General features: G+C 43.1%; 1 protein-coding gene across 1 annotated transcript in view; it reads left to right on the top strand.

Moving 5' to 3' along the window:
* Window positions 1-897: 897 nt before the first annotated feature.
* LOC124616223 (zwei Ig domain protein zig-8-like) overlaps window positions 898-16141 on the top strand; it is a 254680-nt gene continuing 239436 nt past the window's right edge. The window contains exons 1-2 of the mRNA XM_047144526.1: window positions 898-995; window positions 2656-2759. Of these exons, the coding sequence (XP_047000482.1) occupies window positions 898-995; window positions 2656-2759 (202 nt within the window). The remainder of the gene's footprint in view (window positions 996-2655; window positions 2760-16141) is intronic.

Raw genomic sequence — 16141 nt, forward strand, 5'->3', positions numbered from 1 at the left:
ATTTGCAGGGTTGTATTTATAGCAAAGTTTCAGTGCTAATGTTCTGACCTCATAGGTATTAAAGACTTATTGAAATTAGTTGTTCTAGGGGCAGTCATATCGGAAAGAGTTTTGGCCCCTACCCCTCTCCTCACATACACGAAATGTTAAGACAGCAGGAGGGATATGTACGAAGGAGTATGATAGGAGGTTTTCTGACTCACGATAGTACATCGCAAAATCAGACCACTGCAACGTCGGTAACATTTCCATCCCCTTGTAGAGACTATCAAGGAAAATTTCATACCGTTCCGTTTTTTAATTTCTTTTCCTTGCAAGCACTAACCGAAATGAGCCTTTCCCGAGAAAGCAGTCGTTTCCCATGCCACTTAAATTTCCCACGGAACAATTTGTGTGAGTGATATACATATTTCAGCTTGCGGAGGGGAGGAGGAAATGATAATTTCCGGTATTAAAACCTGCGGGAGCCTAAATATTATCAAGTAATGGAGTCATAATTCTCGCCGCGCGGTTAGCGGGCCTAATGGACACTCTCGCCAGTGACTGCGGCAGTCGGAGGTGACGTCACGTTGCCGGAAAGGACGGAGCGGCGCAGGCTGCGAAAGAGACTACCGCTCGCGCCTCGGACTGCCGTGGCAGCACATTGTGGCCCACGGCTATTGTGGCATGACTTATCTGCCGTCGGGAGAACTGCGGCGTGTCTTGGAACGCAATTAAAACTCTAATGGCCTGCCGTGCGAGGCTTTATCGCGGCGCATTACAGTTGTCGTCAATTAATTACGGGGCGCCGTAAATCTGTGCGCACGCTCGCCGCGTTCATCGCGGGCTGCCGTATCGCCGCGTGTCTGGGCCGGCACTTTGAATTAGGGCTGACGGCAACGCGAGAGGAGTCTGCGCATGCGCGAGGCGCCACTGTGCGCCGCTGACTGCGCCAAGTTGCCCCCGATGCCGCCCCCGCCGCCCCCGCCGCCGCCGCCGCCGCCGCCACCGCCGCTGTAATTACACTGTTTTGTTGACTAATGTGACAGCCCTCTGCTCGAGCGGAGCACTTTATATTTTGTTCTACTCCGCGATGGCCACCCACTGTGAAAAACTGCCTGGTTGCAGTCGTAACGGCTCCGGCGATATAAAATTAATGCATAACCGCCCTTCTAAGTGGGCGCCGTTATTAGCGGCAATTCTCTTGGTAATTCGTTTCCTCAGCTAATACTACTTACGCATCTACATAGGTCATTGCTAGCTGAACTGCAACAGACAAAAAAGAAAATAACTTATTTTTAATTATTATTAATTGAACCAAAGCGATAAACAGGTTTGTACATACCTGTCACTTATTTTCTTCCAGCGTCCCCCCCCCCCCCCCCCTCCCAAAACACCTCTTCATTTATTCACTATTTTCCTTTCTTTTTACATTCTATACCTTCGTACATACTTTCATTGTCTTCACGTATGCTGGCGTCTGTTAGGAGTCTTTTTTCGCATTCTTCGTCCACAAAAATTGACAAATTTCTTAATGGAAGTGTGCTATTTAGCCGGCCACTGTGGCTGAGCGATTCTAGACGCTTCAGCCCCGAACCGCGCTGCTGCTACGGTCGCAGGTTCGGATCCTGCCTCGGGCATGGATGTGTATGATGTCCTTAGGTTAGTTAGGTTTAAGTAGTTATAAGTCTAGGGGACTGATGACCTCAGATGTAAAGTCCTATACTGCTTAAAACAATCTTGTTGTAAGGTTTTTGACATGGCGGTGAATCAGCGACGTATAATACAAAATATTGTGTAACACAGCCCTCAGTCGCCAACATAATTAATTTGTGACCTAGGTTTCGGTGTCACAAATTAATTGTGTTCGCGACTGAGGGCTGTGTTTTCCAAAATTTTGCAATCTTGTTATATTTATTGCCTCAGACTCCCGATCGTTCGCTGCTGTCCATTAAAACTGCAACGTCATGAAGGATAGTAAATAAAGAAATTTTGGTTAGTGTGCGTACGAAGTATAATAGAAAGAATACGTGAATAATACTGTGCGTCACTTTTTAAATACATGCTGAGAAATTTAGTACAAACAGCGGACAAGTTTACCAGCGACAACATCTCCAGTACGGCTGGGCATCGAGTGGAACTGAACTTGATGGGTAAGCACGAGTACATCATTTCACCGCACTGCTCCAACTCTATGCCAGAACGGATGGTTAGTGGTGGGGCACAAGTGTCTGGAAAATCCATGATTAGATGTTTTCAGTGTCGGAGAGGTCTACAGATCGTTCTCGCGAGGGTAGCATTCGACCACCCTCTGCTTTACCTTGTTGGAAGATAACATCACCGAGACGTCGGAAGGATGAGCACAGACGCCGTCCTTAACACGTCACAAACAAAACGGGTGTGCGAACCGCAAGTAATCTTGTTGTGTAGCCATTGGTACGTCACAGTCTTACGCCAGTTGTTGGGCCCTTAAGACTATGACAATTCCATTCATTCGTTTTACTGACAGAAATACCTATATCGGCGTCGAACACAGGACTCGTCTGAGAGAAGCAAACAGCGGTAGTCTTTCAGCAGTCAATTTTGAACTCCTTATTAAGCAAATGCTTTCGATGATAGCTCACGTCACCAACAGGCCACTATATAAACAATATAATCAAATTTAACAATCGACAGTATTGAAGAGGACAATTATCTGATGAACGAACAACTTAATGTTGCCCACATTTACCTCTGGCAGACCTTGATGCATTATTTTAATATGAAAGAGATAAAACACGGTACTTTGTCATTTACCATTTGTTAACATCCTATCGGTATATGTTGATCCTTGTTGTTCCGTAATTTGTATATGACTTGTATACAATATACACTTGTTCTCATTACATTTAACTATTTTATATGACTTTCACTTCAGTCTTACTAATTATTAGATGCTTATTGCTGAGACACTCTGCTTAAACGTGATTTTGACGGTTTTTTGCTGTTTTATTTATTTATTTATTTATTGTTCAGTGGGACCAAAATAAGGAGAAGTCTCCATGGTCATGGAACGAATCAGTACATGAAATTATGACACTATAGTAGAAACAGATAAAATGAAATATAAGAAACATATTCAGGCGACAATTCGTAAGTTTAAATAAAGAAAATCAACAATGTAACACTGGAATTGGCTTAATTTTTCAGCTCATCCAGGAGCTCCTCGACAGAATGGAAGCAGTGAGCCATGAGGAAACTCTTCAGTTTAGACTTGAAAGTGTTTGGGCTACTGCTAAGATTTTTGAGTTCTTGTGGTAGCTTATTGAAAATGGATGCAGCAGAATACTGCACTACTATCTGCAGAAGAGTCAAGGAAGTGCATTTCACATGCAGATTTAATTTCTGCCTGGAATTAACTGAGTGAAAGCTGCTAACTCTTGGAAATAAGCTAATATTGCTAACAACAAGCGACATTAAAGAAAATATATACTGTGAGGGCAATGTCGGAATTCCCAGACTATTGAATAGGGGTCGACAAGAGGTCCTCGAACTTACACCACACATAGCTCGAACAGCCCGTTTTTGAGCCAAAAATGCCCTTTTTGAATCAGAACAATTACCCCAAAAAATAATACCGTATGACATAAGCGTATGAAAATATGCGAAGTAGACTACTTTACGCGTTAAACTGCACTTATTTCAGATACTGTTCTAATGGTAAATAACGCAGCATTTAGTTTCTGAACAATATCCTGAACATGGGCTTTCCGCAACAGCTTACTATCTATCCGAACGCCTAGGAACTTGAACTGTTACGTCTCGCTTATAATATGCCCATTCCGTCTCATCAGAATATCGATACTTGTTGAATTGTGAGTTAGAAACTGTAAAAACTGAGTATTACTATGATTTAGCATCAAATTATTTTCCACAAGCCACGAACTTATTTCATGAACTACATTATTTGGTACTGTTTCAGTAATACACACAAGATCCTTCACTACCAAGCTGGTGTTATCAGCAAACAGAAATATTTTTGAATCACCTGTAATACTAGAAGGCGTATCATTTATATAAATAAGAAACAGCAGTGGCCCCAGTACCGACCCTTGTGGAACGCCCCACTTAACAGAGCCCCATTGGGACTGAACATCACTACCACTCTCAATATTGCGGAGAATTACCTTCTGCTTTCTGTTCTTAAAGTAAGAGGCGAACCAATTGTAAGCTACTCCCCCTACTCCTTAATGGTCCAACTTCTGCAGTAATATTTTGTGGTCAACACAGTCAAAAGCCTTCGTTAAATCAAAGAAAACAGCTAGCGTTCCCAACCAAAACCTCACAGAGAAAAGAGAGTATAGCATTTTCAGTTGTTAAACCATTTCTAAAACCAGACTGTACATTTGACAGCAAATTATGTGAATTTAAAAGCTCCAGTAACCTCTCGATAACTTTAGCAAACACCGATGGCATAGAAATAGGTCTAAAAATGTCAAAATTATCCCTGTCTCCCTTTTTATAAAGTGGCTTCACTACCGAGTACTTTGATCGGTTGGGAAACCGACCACTCCTAAAGGAAAAGTTACAGACATGGCTATGTACTGGGCTAACATATATATAACAATACTTCAGTATTCTGCTAGATACCCCGTCATATCCATGAGAGTTCTTGGTCTTTAGTGATTTAATTACTAACTCAATTTCCCTCTTGTCAGTATCATGGAGGAGCATTTCAGGTAACAGTCTCGGAACACTTTTTTCTAAGATTCCCTGTTGGGACTAGGTTTCTATTTAGCTCACATACTCTTCACCTGCTATTAACCTCCCTATTATGTTAACCTACTGTGGATCGACACATTTCTTGTCTTACTGGTCCGAAGTAAGTTACCAGGTTCATTTCAATGTAATCTAAACCTGTTACATGCATGAAACGTATATATGAAACAACGTACCTTAATCCTTATATTAGTCATCATTCGCTGAGGAGACAAAAGTAATGGGATGGCGAATGCAGGTATACAGGTGGCGGTAGCATCGTGTACACTAGATATAAAAGGGCGTGGTATTGGCGGAGCTGCCTTTTGTACTCAGGTTATTAAATCCCTGTCGATATATGGTGAATAAGGGACAAAGGCGGGTCAGATATCTACCTAGGAAAGTCGCAAAGAAGCCGTATGCTTTGTGATGTTGCTTTATTTAGTCAATCAGTTTCGGCATCTCAATAATGCCATCTTCAGGCCCCTATGCTCGATACTTTCATAAGTGGAGCCATCAGTACCTATGTTCCGTGAAGAAGAGCACCACAAAATCAAAGCGACACATTAACACGATTATTCTTGTAGAGGTTACGAGACAAAGATACACTAACGTATTCTTTCTCTGCTGACACGAAAGACGCTGATCGTGCCAGAGAGAGTAGATGTAAGGAAATGCTACTTTGGTCTGAGAAGGCATAGACTGTATTCACGCAGCATGAATTTTACTTGATACGTTGTTGGCTGAGGTGTCTATTTCTAACTTTGAAACGTACTGTCATGTGTTATCAGGTGGTCAGTAGAATTAGTCGAAACCTTCTTTGTTAGTTTCAGAAAAAACTTTGAGAGTGATTCTCGTTTTCGATCAAGATACGGAGTACATGGAGATTCGAATGGTTCGATGAATTTGTTACTGATAACACCAAGTATATTACACTGGAAGGCGGATGGACAACACTAACATTGGTTGTACAAAGAAAGAGCATAATGGGTCAGCTAACGCCCTAAATACACATAAGGGATTTGTCACGTTATGTCACAACATTCTGTTGCTTTTATCTGTCGTAAAGTATCGACCTTGGACGATCATAAGAAAGCGACTTAAGTAGTATTTGTAAGTAGTGAATAGAATGTCAGTTCACTAAAAATGTGTGGTGTGTGAAAATTCAAAATATTTCACGGAAATTTAAAAACCATGTAATATTCATTTATAATATTGTTATACACTGAGAATCCATCACATGGTTTAAAAAAATCAAGAGTACTGCCAATAAACTGTATGAAATGGGATGAATACCTATAATCGGTTGAAGGGAATGTGGGTGGATTGCTTAGGCATGTCGGGAGTGGTTCGGAAACTCGCAATGCATATATTAAGGAAACTTTAAATAAGGGAATAGAGACACTACGCAGTACGACTCATGTTTGCAGTTCTTATGCCAATACAGTCATATCAGTCGTTTATTTCGCATGTTGATAATGGCACTAGCTATACTGTATTCCGGGGTGCACAGAGAAATGTGGATATTTTCATATTGTTCGTATCCTGAAAATAAATTTGCATAAAATCGATAACAGTGGCAGGATATTTAACGAAAACCAGACTCATTTACGAATTATAGATGTAGGGTCCAAGAGAGATGGGGGGAAAATACACCAAATATCGCACGATAATAATATTAACAACAAACTTTTAAACTCGAAATAGAAAACGTGGTATCTGAAACGAGACGAGCTATTCTGGTGACCCTACTGCGTTCCCTTTCGCTGTGATGAAATCATGGCGCAGTGAGTGACGTGTATCGAGGTGCGCAAAACCGAGGGGGCGATTATTTTAAGCATCGCGTTAAAGGGGAGCTGCCGTTCCGCTCCTGCCGAACACCTCGGGTTTCTTTGCCACCACCGGAGCGACGGAGCGCCAGGGGAGAGATATTTGCATTCTCTCCCGCAGACTGCGATGAGATGAACTATTTGGAAGTCTTTCCTATGTGTGAGTAAATTTGTCCAGCCTGAATGAAACCCATCAGTACTGTACTGTATACACTTTTAATTTAATTTGCTTAAAACAATTTGAATTTCATTATGACTGAAGACTTAATGTACTAGGAAGCACAAGCTTGGTATACTATGCCACAGCGTAAGCTTCTCATTGTAATCAAAATCAAAATTTTTTGCAGCAGTGGATAACAGCCAGAACTAGGCAACAGTAAGTGACAATAATCTAAACAAATCAACTAACTATACGTTGTCCCCAGAACTTAATAAATGAGGTCTTTACAGGAAGAAGAGGCCACACTAACCAAGTTTATGAGGTGGGACAGCAGAGTGCCAGTGGTTGCACGAGCAACACTCTGGATGATTGACTTATCTGGCACCGTAAGATTAGTCAACGTGTTTTTGCTGTGTTGATAACGTGAACATCGAAAGCAATAGGAAACTGCTCCTGTTACCTTGTTTTCCAAGGGCATGCCCCTCTACCAGTGTTAAATGATCTCTACATTTACATCCATACTCCGCAAGTCACCTGATTATGTGTGGCGGAGGGCACTTTGAGAACCTCTATCCGTTCTCCTTTCTATTCCAGTCTCGTATTGTTCGTGGAGAGAAAGATTGTCCGTATACCTCTGTGTGGGCTCTAATCTCTCTGATTTTATCCTCATGGTCTCTTCGCGAGATATACGTAGGAGCGAGCAATATACTGCTTGACTCTTCGGTGAAGGTATGTTCTCGAAACATCAACAAAAGCCCGTACCGAGCTACTGAGCGTCTCTCCTGCAGAGTCTTCCACTGGAGTTTATCTATCATCTCCGTAACGCTTTCGCGATTACTAAATGATCCTGTAACGGGGAGCACTGCTCTCCGTTGGATCTTCTCTATGTCTTCTATCAACCCTATCTGGTACGGATTCCACACCGGTGAGCAGTATTCATCCAGTGGGCGAACAAGTATACTGTAACCTACTTTCTTTGTTTTCGGACGGCATTTCTTTAGGATTCTTCCAATGAATCTCAGTCTGGCATCTGCTTTACCAACGATTAATTTTATATGGTAATTCCATTTTAAATAACTCCTAATGCCTACTCGCAGATATTTTTTGGAATTAACTGCTTCCAGTTGCTGACCTGCTATGTTGTAGGTAAATGATAAAGGATCTGTCTTTCTGTGTTTTCGCAGCGCATTAGACTTGTCTACATTGAGATTCAATTGCCATTCCCTGCACCAATGCGTCAATTCGTTGTTAGATGATGGCAGCCTCTCGATAAAATATTCAAGAGTGAAACAGTTCTTCATTCGGATCTCCAGTCGAATGACGTCATCATCAGGAAGAAGAACACTTGCATTCAGTGGGTCGGCGCTAGGAAAGTTATCTCACTTTCTCGAATAGATAGTTACAGAATTTAAAATGAAATTGATAGGTCCAAGAAAGGTATAGTAGGAATTAGTGAACTGTGGCTGCAGGAGAAACGGTACTTCCGATCAGGTCAGCACATAGTTATTAAAAAATGTAGAAGTAGTTACAGTAATGGAAACGAAAATACGAATGTGGGTAATCTACTAAGAACAGCGTGGTTAATGCATTATCATAACCAAGACTAAGGCATCCACAACAGTAATACAAGTTTACATGCCAACTACCCAATAATTAATCAAATATTTAAAGGAGAAGAAAATTTAACTGCGATGGTAGAATTTTACAAGTGAGGGTCATTCAGGTATCACGAAACTTGGCTTAAGAATCATGAAAGATGGACGGAAAACTGGAAGAGAACTGTGATCACTGGATGTTTTAGAATGACTGTATTGTAGTAAGAGATTTCGAAACCTCATTTTAAACTATATGATATTTCCAGGGGCATATGTGAATGCTGAGTGTATGGAAGTACGACATAGGCTTAGATTGAACCTGCAGATATTGGAGAAAGGTAGGAAATTAAAGAGATGCGAACTGCAAAAATTTAAACTACCAAAGAAAGTTGAGAATTTCAGAAGAAGCATTAGGGAACGATTAACTGAAGCACGGGAGAATCATACAAAAGAATATCAATGGCGAGCTTTGAAAGAAAATATTGGAGACAGCAGAGAATATAACAGGTAAATTGTCAAGAGTTTAGTAGGTATCTTTGGATAAAATAGCGGATACTGATCGTCTAAAACAGGAATCATATTACTGCCGCAAATGAAGCTAGCAAAGTGGAATAAAGAAGCCTAGAAAAACGTTAAGCAGCAATATCTGGAGGATGGATGCAAGGCTGTAGAAGCATGAATGAATAAGGGAAAGATAGATGCCGACTGTAGGAAAAATTAAGGAAACCGTTGGCGATAGGAGAAGCAGCTGTACGAATATCAAGTGCTGAGATGGCAAGAGAATATACGCAAACTCCGTCCACGAGCCCAGGCGGGCCCAGAGTCAGCACATTGCTCTCCGATCGCTTTCAGTTTTCGTGGACTGGAGCCGGTACTTGGTCAAGTACCTCATCAATTTCACTCACGAGGTAAGTGCATCCACTTCCAGTCCTTTCTGAAAGTTCCTGACAGAACCGGAAACAGATCTCGAATCCTACGCATAGCAATCAGCCGCTCCAAAGGACGGTCATTCTAAGCAAGAAAGTCTAGTAGACTTGAGCTTGAGTGCTATGAGATCTTATTCAGAACAAATGTGTTTCACAGTAGATCTTAAGGCATGTACTTTAGCGTCCATGTTTACTGTACTATTACCTATCAAAATATGGAAAAGCGAAGAGCTTGCGGTAGTAAGAGATTTGTTTCACAGTATGAAAGATGAAGTGATCGTAGTACTTAAGGTATGCATCTTACAGCCTTTCTTTAATCTACTTATCTGTGTCTAATGACCTTTCCTATTATACGCCTCAATCTTGACCATTCATGATGGGTCGCCTTATACAGGGTGTCACAAGAGACGTAACCCTCTTTTATTTCGAGGACGCGTAGACATATCGGAACGACGTTTTCAGCAAATGTTAGAGCGTCGAGAGGCACGTACATTTTTGTTTCGTTAACGTTTCTGGTGCGGATATCAACTGAGATTATGTAGTAACTACGTTTTCTTATATGGAACCGCATACTTTTTATAACCGCATTCGATAGTTCTTGAGAAGACAATTACAGTGATGTAGCGTTCGTTAGTATTGACGTTCAGACCTGTGGTAAAAAGGTTTGAGAAATGTCTTGGAATGTGAGACCACGGTGGCCGGAAACTGAATTTGCAGTACACACACTGCCAGGCAGGTGTCTCGTAGCACGCTGCATAGTTGCGTACCCCATTGTAGGCCTGCTCCTGGAGAATAAAGCTTTATTTCTTCTTGAAATCCCTTACGACATAGATACAGATGCACAAGCGTTTATAGTATATGGAAGTACGACATAGGCTAGCATGTAGCGTATCACAAAGGGCAGAGGTAAACCATTTCTCATTCGTGCACCCTTCCAGATTTACATGATCCGAAACAGAGAAATCAACTGTTCGTTTTTCCAAATGAAATAGGTCTTCGCTGCAAAAAGGAACTGCAGTATTAATATCTTATTATTAGAATGAAGATTCGACCTGTCTTCTCCAGTGCGTGGCTCTATGCTTCCTAGAGGTAAAATACATGCTGTCTCTACCTACACCCTCTCTAAATCCCATGTGAGATACTTTAGTTGAACTAAACATTTCATTAAAAATACTTTAGGGACCACCTGTACACCGCAAAATAAACGTTTTCTTAACGGAACGTCGTTTCATGCTGAAGTGAGTGATGACAGGACTACGAGTTTCGTGAAGCACACGGTGTCGACTTACTTGACATTGGAGTGTAATTTTGAACGCACCTAAATGAAATAAACAGTGTATTAACAATGATTCGGTAACCACCCGTATCACAAAACATAAAGTTCGTCTTGCAAAAAAAAAAAAAAAATAAATAAATAGAAAATTTATCCTTTATTTAAGCGTACATTCAAACTGTTGACCGTGGACTGAAAGGCACATTTTCAGTCGCCGTTCGAAAGAAAGATGAACAGATGTATTTTCAGTGGATGATACGTATCGTCTGGCGTACTTGGGGCTTCATCATAGACTGCAACTTTTTTGAGAGCTCCCCAACGAAGGAAATCAAGAGAAGTCGAGGGGACCTCGCAGGTCATTTTACAGCATGATTTCGTCCTATCCAACGCCCATGAAAGTTCTCATTCAGTATTTGCGTTGCAAAAAGAGACGAGTGTCCTAGACGACCGTTGTGTTGCAGCCACATACACCGTCGAGCATCCAGTGGTACCTCTTCTAGAGGAACCGGCAGAATGTTCGTAAAAAACTGTGCGCAAGAATGATCATTTAGAACGCCTGAGATGAAGTAAAGTCCCATAATGTAATTTCCTATGATGCCGCACCATACCTGACGAAGACAGTGTGAATTTTTGGCTGCTCGGTAGTGCATGTTATGCAAATTTACGTAACCGTTGTTAACAAACTTTGCTTCATCGGTAAGGAGCAAACGTTGGAGCAACGCACTGTAGGTTTGTCTCGCAGTTGCTGAAGGGCAAATGGACAACATTCTGTACGAATTTAGAAATCACTGTCGTCGAGTGCTTGATGTAGTGACAGATGATAGAGACGGAAATTCTGTCGATGCGCAACGCGAATGACACTCGTCTCCCTGATTCCACGTACCTTGACAATGTGTCTCGTACCACTGTGCGGATTCATTGGCGTCGTAGCCAGAGCAGCTTCTTCGTGTCCGCTGTCAGTTTCAGTATTATCTCTTGTCCTCTTTTTGACGTTCAAGCAGTCTGTCCGCACCTGCGTGTTCATAATTCGGACAGTTGCCTGGTGCGTGGGACATTGACGATACGGATTGACAGCTCTATGCCACTGAACTGTTTTCACGGCAGTTCTTTCAAATTCACCATATAAAAGTAGTACACACAGATTCCCGTCACTGGTGAGCACGTCGCACGGAATGAATGTTGAGGCTTAAATGAGAGGCCTGCAGTGCAGGCAAATGTGTGCTACGCGGGGTGGCCCTGCGGAATGAGGCGTCTTGTCACGATTCGCTAGGCTCCCTCACCGTCGGAGGTTCAAGTCCTCCCTCTGGCATGGGTGTCTGTGTGTGTGGTCCTTAGCGTTAGTTAAAGTTAGATTAAGTAGTGCTTAAGCCTAGGGACCGATGACATCAGCAGTTTAGTCTCACAGCCCTTACCACAAAAAATAAAGTCAAATATGTTGACATTCTGACAGAGTAGCATGAGAGCTCTTCTTGGCGATGTTTGCACCCCTAAGGCCGATTCCGGGCACTGTGTTTCCAAGTGAGTTTTAGAGCAACGTGGTTGAGTACGTGATTGCAGAATACACCGACGTAATCATTCTAAATGGCGAAGCTGACGATAATGCAAGAGCTGCTCGTCGTATTTTTCAGGATCGTTTTCCACCTACGTCCGACTCAGCGGAATACCTTTTTCACGACAACTACGCAGTGACTTCGAAAAAGAGCGCTACACCACCAGGAGGCGTGACTGTGGTGTTCCAAGAAGAGGACGTATTGCATCGCGTTGAAAAGAGCCCGTCAACAAGCACACGAGCAATTTCTTTGACTATTATGACGGGTATCGTAAAGAAAGTGATGTACTAGTTCACGCCTAATCAATTACTTTTAAAAGTGGTCCCGTTACAGCATGTTTACAAATGGTTGTAGGACGGGAACGATACGTTTCCGGACACGGGTTGCAATTCAAAATACACTGCTGGCCATTAAAATTGCTACACCACGAAGATGACGTGCTACAGACGCGAAATTTAACCGACAGGAAGAAGATGCTGTGATATGCAAGCGATTAGCTTTTCAGAGCATTCAAAGACGGTTGGCGCCGGTGGCGACACCTACAACGTGCTGACAAGAGGAAAGTTTCCAACCGATTTCTCATACACAAACAGCAGTTGACCGGCGTTACCTGGTGAAACTTTGTTGTGAGGCCTCGTGTAAGGAGGAGAAATGCGTACGATCACGTTTCCGACTTGCATAAATGTCGGATTGTAGCCTATCGCGATTGCGGTTTATCGTATCGCGAGATTGCTGCACGCGTTGGTCGAGATCCTATGAATGTTAGCAGAATATGGAATCGGTGGGTTGAGAAGGGTAATACGGAACGCCGTGCTGGATCCCAACGGCCTCGTATCACTAGCAGTTGAGATGACAGGCATCTTATCCGCATGGCTGTAACGGATCGTTTAGCTACGTCTCGATCGCTGAGTCAGTATATGGAGACGTTTGCAAGACAACAACCATCTGCACGAACAGTTCGATGACGTTTACAGCAGCATGGACTATCAGCTCGGAGACCATGGCTGCGGTTACTCTTGACGCTGCATCACAGACAGAAGCGCCTGTGATGGCGTACTCAACGACGAACCTGGGTGCACAATAGCAAAGAGTAATTTTTTCGGAAGAATCCAGGTTCTGTTTACAGCATCATGATGGTCGCATCCATGTTTTCCGACATCGCGGTGAACGCACATTGGAAGCGTGTCTTCGTCAACTCCGTACTGGCATATCACCCGGCGTGATGGTATGGGGTGCCATTTGTTACAAATCTCGCTCACCTCTTGTTCGCATTGACGGCACTTAGAACGCAGTGGACGTTACATTTCAGATGTGTTACGACCCGTGGCTCCACCCATCATTCGAACCCTGCGAAACCCTACATTTGAGCAGGATAATGCACGACCGCGTGTAGCATGTCCTTTACAGGCCTTTCTGGATTCATTGTTAATTGTAGGAACACGTACTAGGACTTAGTTTCTCATCAATCTGAATTTCTATAATTACGGCAAGTACTTCATGACGGGAGGGAACAACGATATTCGTAGCCATTTTCGTTTCCATTCAGTCATGGTGAAACCACCACTGAATCAAAACAGTGACTTCAGTGTCTCTGTAAGCAGTCAATAACTGAACTACCAATAATCTAATACAAACTGACGGACTTCACGTTTAAAAAGCTACTGATTCCCATCAGACATCCATTACTGTATGGAGGCCCCATTAGAATTACCAGTGACTCTCATCAGCGATGCAGATCTGTGCGGTTCCTGCGTGTTTTCTGTGATATTGCCCAACCAACTTTTATTCTGTCGTCTTTCCTGATTCTTATCATCTCTTGTAACCCAGAAAAGTTTTCATTTGCTTTCTTGTCTTACCTAGAGAAGCCGGCCGGCCGCTGTGACCGAGCGGTTCTAGGCGATTCAATCCGGAACCGCGTGCTTCTTCAGTCGCAGGTTCGAATCCTGCCTCGGGCATTGATGTGTGTGATGTCCTTAGGTTAGTTAGGTTTCAGTAGTTCTAAGTCTAGGAGACTGATGACATCAGATGTTAAGTCCGATTGTGTTTAGAGCCGTTTCAACCATTTTTTTTCTAAAGAGGCGGTTTAAGGCACAAGCGACAGCTTCGGGCGCAAAGATAAGAATTGCATTACTTAAGCGTGTCATAAAAATGTGATGCTTACCTTCGTAAACATACTACTCTATTGGCCATTAAAATTGCTACACCACGAAGATGACGTGCTACAGAAGCGAAATTTAACCGACAGGAAGAAGATGCAGTCAGATGCAAATGATTAGCTTTTCAGAGCATTCACACAAAGTTGGCACCGGTTGCGACGCCTACAACGTGCTAACATGAGGAAAGTTACCAACCGATTTCTCACACACAAACAGCAGTTGACCGGCGTTGCCTGGTGAAACGTTGTTGTGATGCCTCGTGTAAGGAAAAGAAATGCGTACCATCACGTTTCCGTCGTTGATAAAGGTCGGATTGTAGCCTATCACGATTGCCGTTTACCGTATAGCGACTTTGATGCTCGCGTTGATCGATATCCAATGACTGTTAGCAGAATATGGAATCGGTGGGTTCAGAAGGGTAATACGGAACGCCGTGCTGGATCCCAACGGCCTCGTATCACTAGCAGTCGAGATGACAGGCATCTTATCCGCATGGCTACCGGATCGTGAAGCCACGTCTCGATCCCTGAGTCAACAGATGGGGACTTTTACAAGACAAAAACCATCTGCACGAACAGTTCGACAATGTTTGCAGCAGCATGGACTATCAGCTCTGAGACCATGGCTGCGATTACCCTTGACGCTGCATCACAGACAGGAGAGGCTGCGATGGTGTACTCAACGACGTATCAGGGTGCACGAATGGCAAAACGTAATTTTTTCGGATGAATCCAGGTTCTGTTTACAGCATCATGATGGTCGCATGCATGTTTGGCAACATCGCGGTGAACGCACATTGGAAGCGTGTATTCACCATAGCCATACTGACGCATAACACGGCGTGATGGTATGGGGAGCCATTGGTTGCACGTCTCGGTCGCACGTCTTGATCGCACTGACGGCACTTTGAACAGTGGACGTTACATTTCAGATATGTTGCGACCCGTGGCTCTACCCTTCATTCGATCCCTGCGATACCCCACATTTCAGCAGGATAATGCACGACCGCATGTTGCAGGTCCTGTACGGGCCTTTATGGATACTGAAAATGTTCGACTGCTGCCCTGCCCAGCACGTTCTCTAAATCTCTCACTAATTGAAAACGTCTGGTCAATGGTGGCCGTGGAGCTGGCTCGTCACAATACGCCAGTCACTACTCTTGATGAAGTGTGGTATCGTGTTGAAGCTGCATGGGCAGCTGTACCTGTACACTCCATCCAAACTCTGTTTGACTCAATGCCTAGGCGTATCAAGGCTGTTATTACGGCCAGAGGTGGTTGTTCTGGTTACTGATTTCTCAGGATCTCTGCACCCACATTGCGTGAAAATGTAATCGCATGTCAGTTCTAGTATAATAAATTTGTCCAATGAATACCCATTTATCATCTGCATTTCTTCTTGGTGTAGCAATTTTAATGGCCAGTAGTGTATTATCTACTCACTCCCTGCAGCAAGTCCTAGAAGTTTCTAGCTGAAACTTCCGAACATTTTTAATATACTAATGTGAAAAAATTCGTATGATACTCGTAATATCGTGTCGGACCTACTTTTACCCGGCTTAGTGCAGCAGCTCGACGTGGCATGGACTCAACAAGTCGCTGTAGAGATACTGAGCTATACAGCCTCTTAGCGATCTGTAGTTGCGAAAGTGCTACCGGTGCAAGATGTTGTGTATGAACTGACCTCCCGGTTATGTCCCATAAATGTTCGATGGTTATCAAGCAGGGCCATCTGCGTGGCAAAATCGCTTGCTCCGATTGGTGACACCGAAAATGCAGGATGCGTGGCACCTGCTACCAATACATACATTTTTTTGCTGATTTGTATGTAAATATGTAATCTAAATGCTTCCTCTTAATAATTAAGGACATTGTTCCACTGTACGTGTAAATGTAGGTAGAAGTCTGTTGAAATTTCATTGGATTCATCTGTGTCT

This window comes from Schistocerca americana, chromosome 5, assembly GCF_021461395.2.
Source record: "Schistocerca americana isolate TAMUIC-IGC-003095 chromosome 5, iqSchAmer2.1, whole genome shotgun sequence".
Classification (NCBI taxonomy): Eukaryota; Metazoa; Arthropoda; class Insecta; order Orthoptera; family Acrididae; genus Schistocerca; species Schistocerca americana.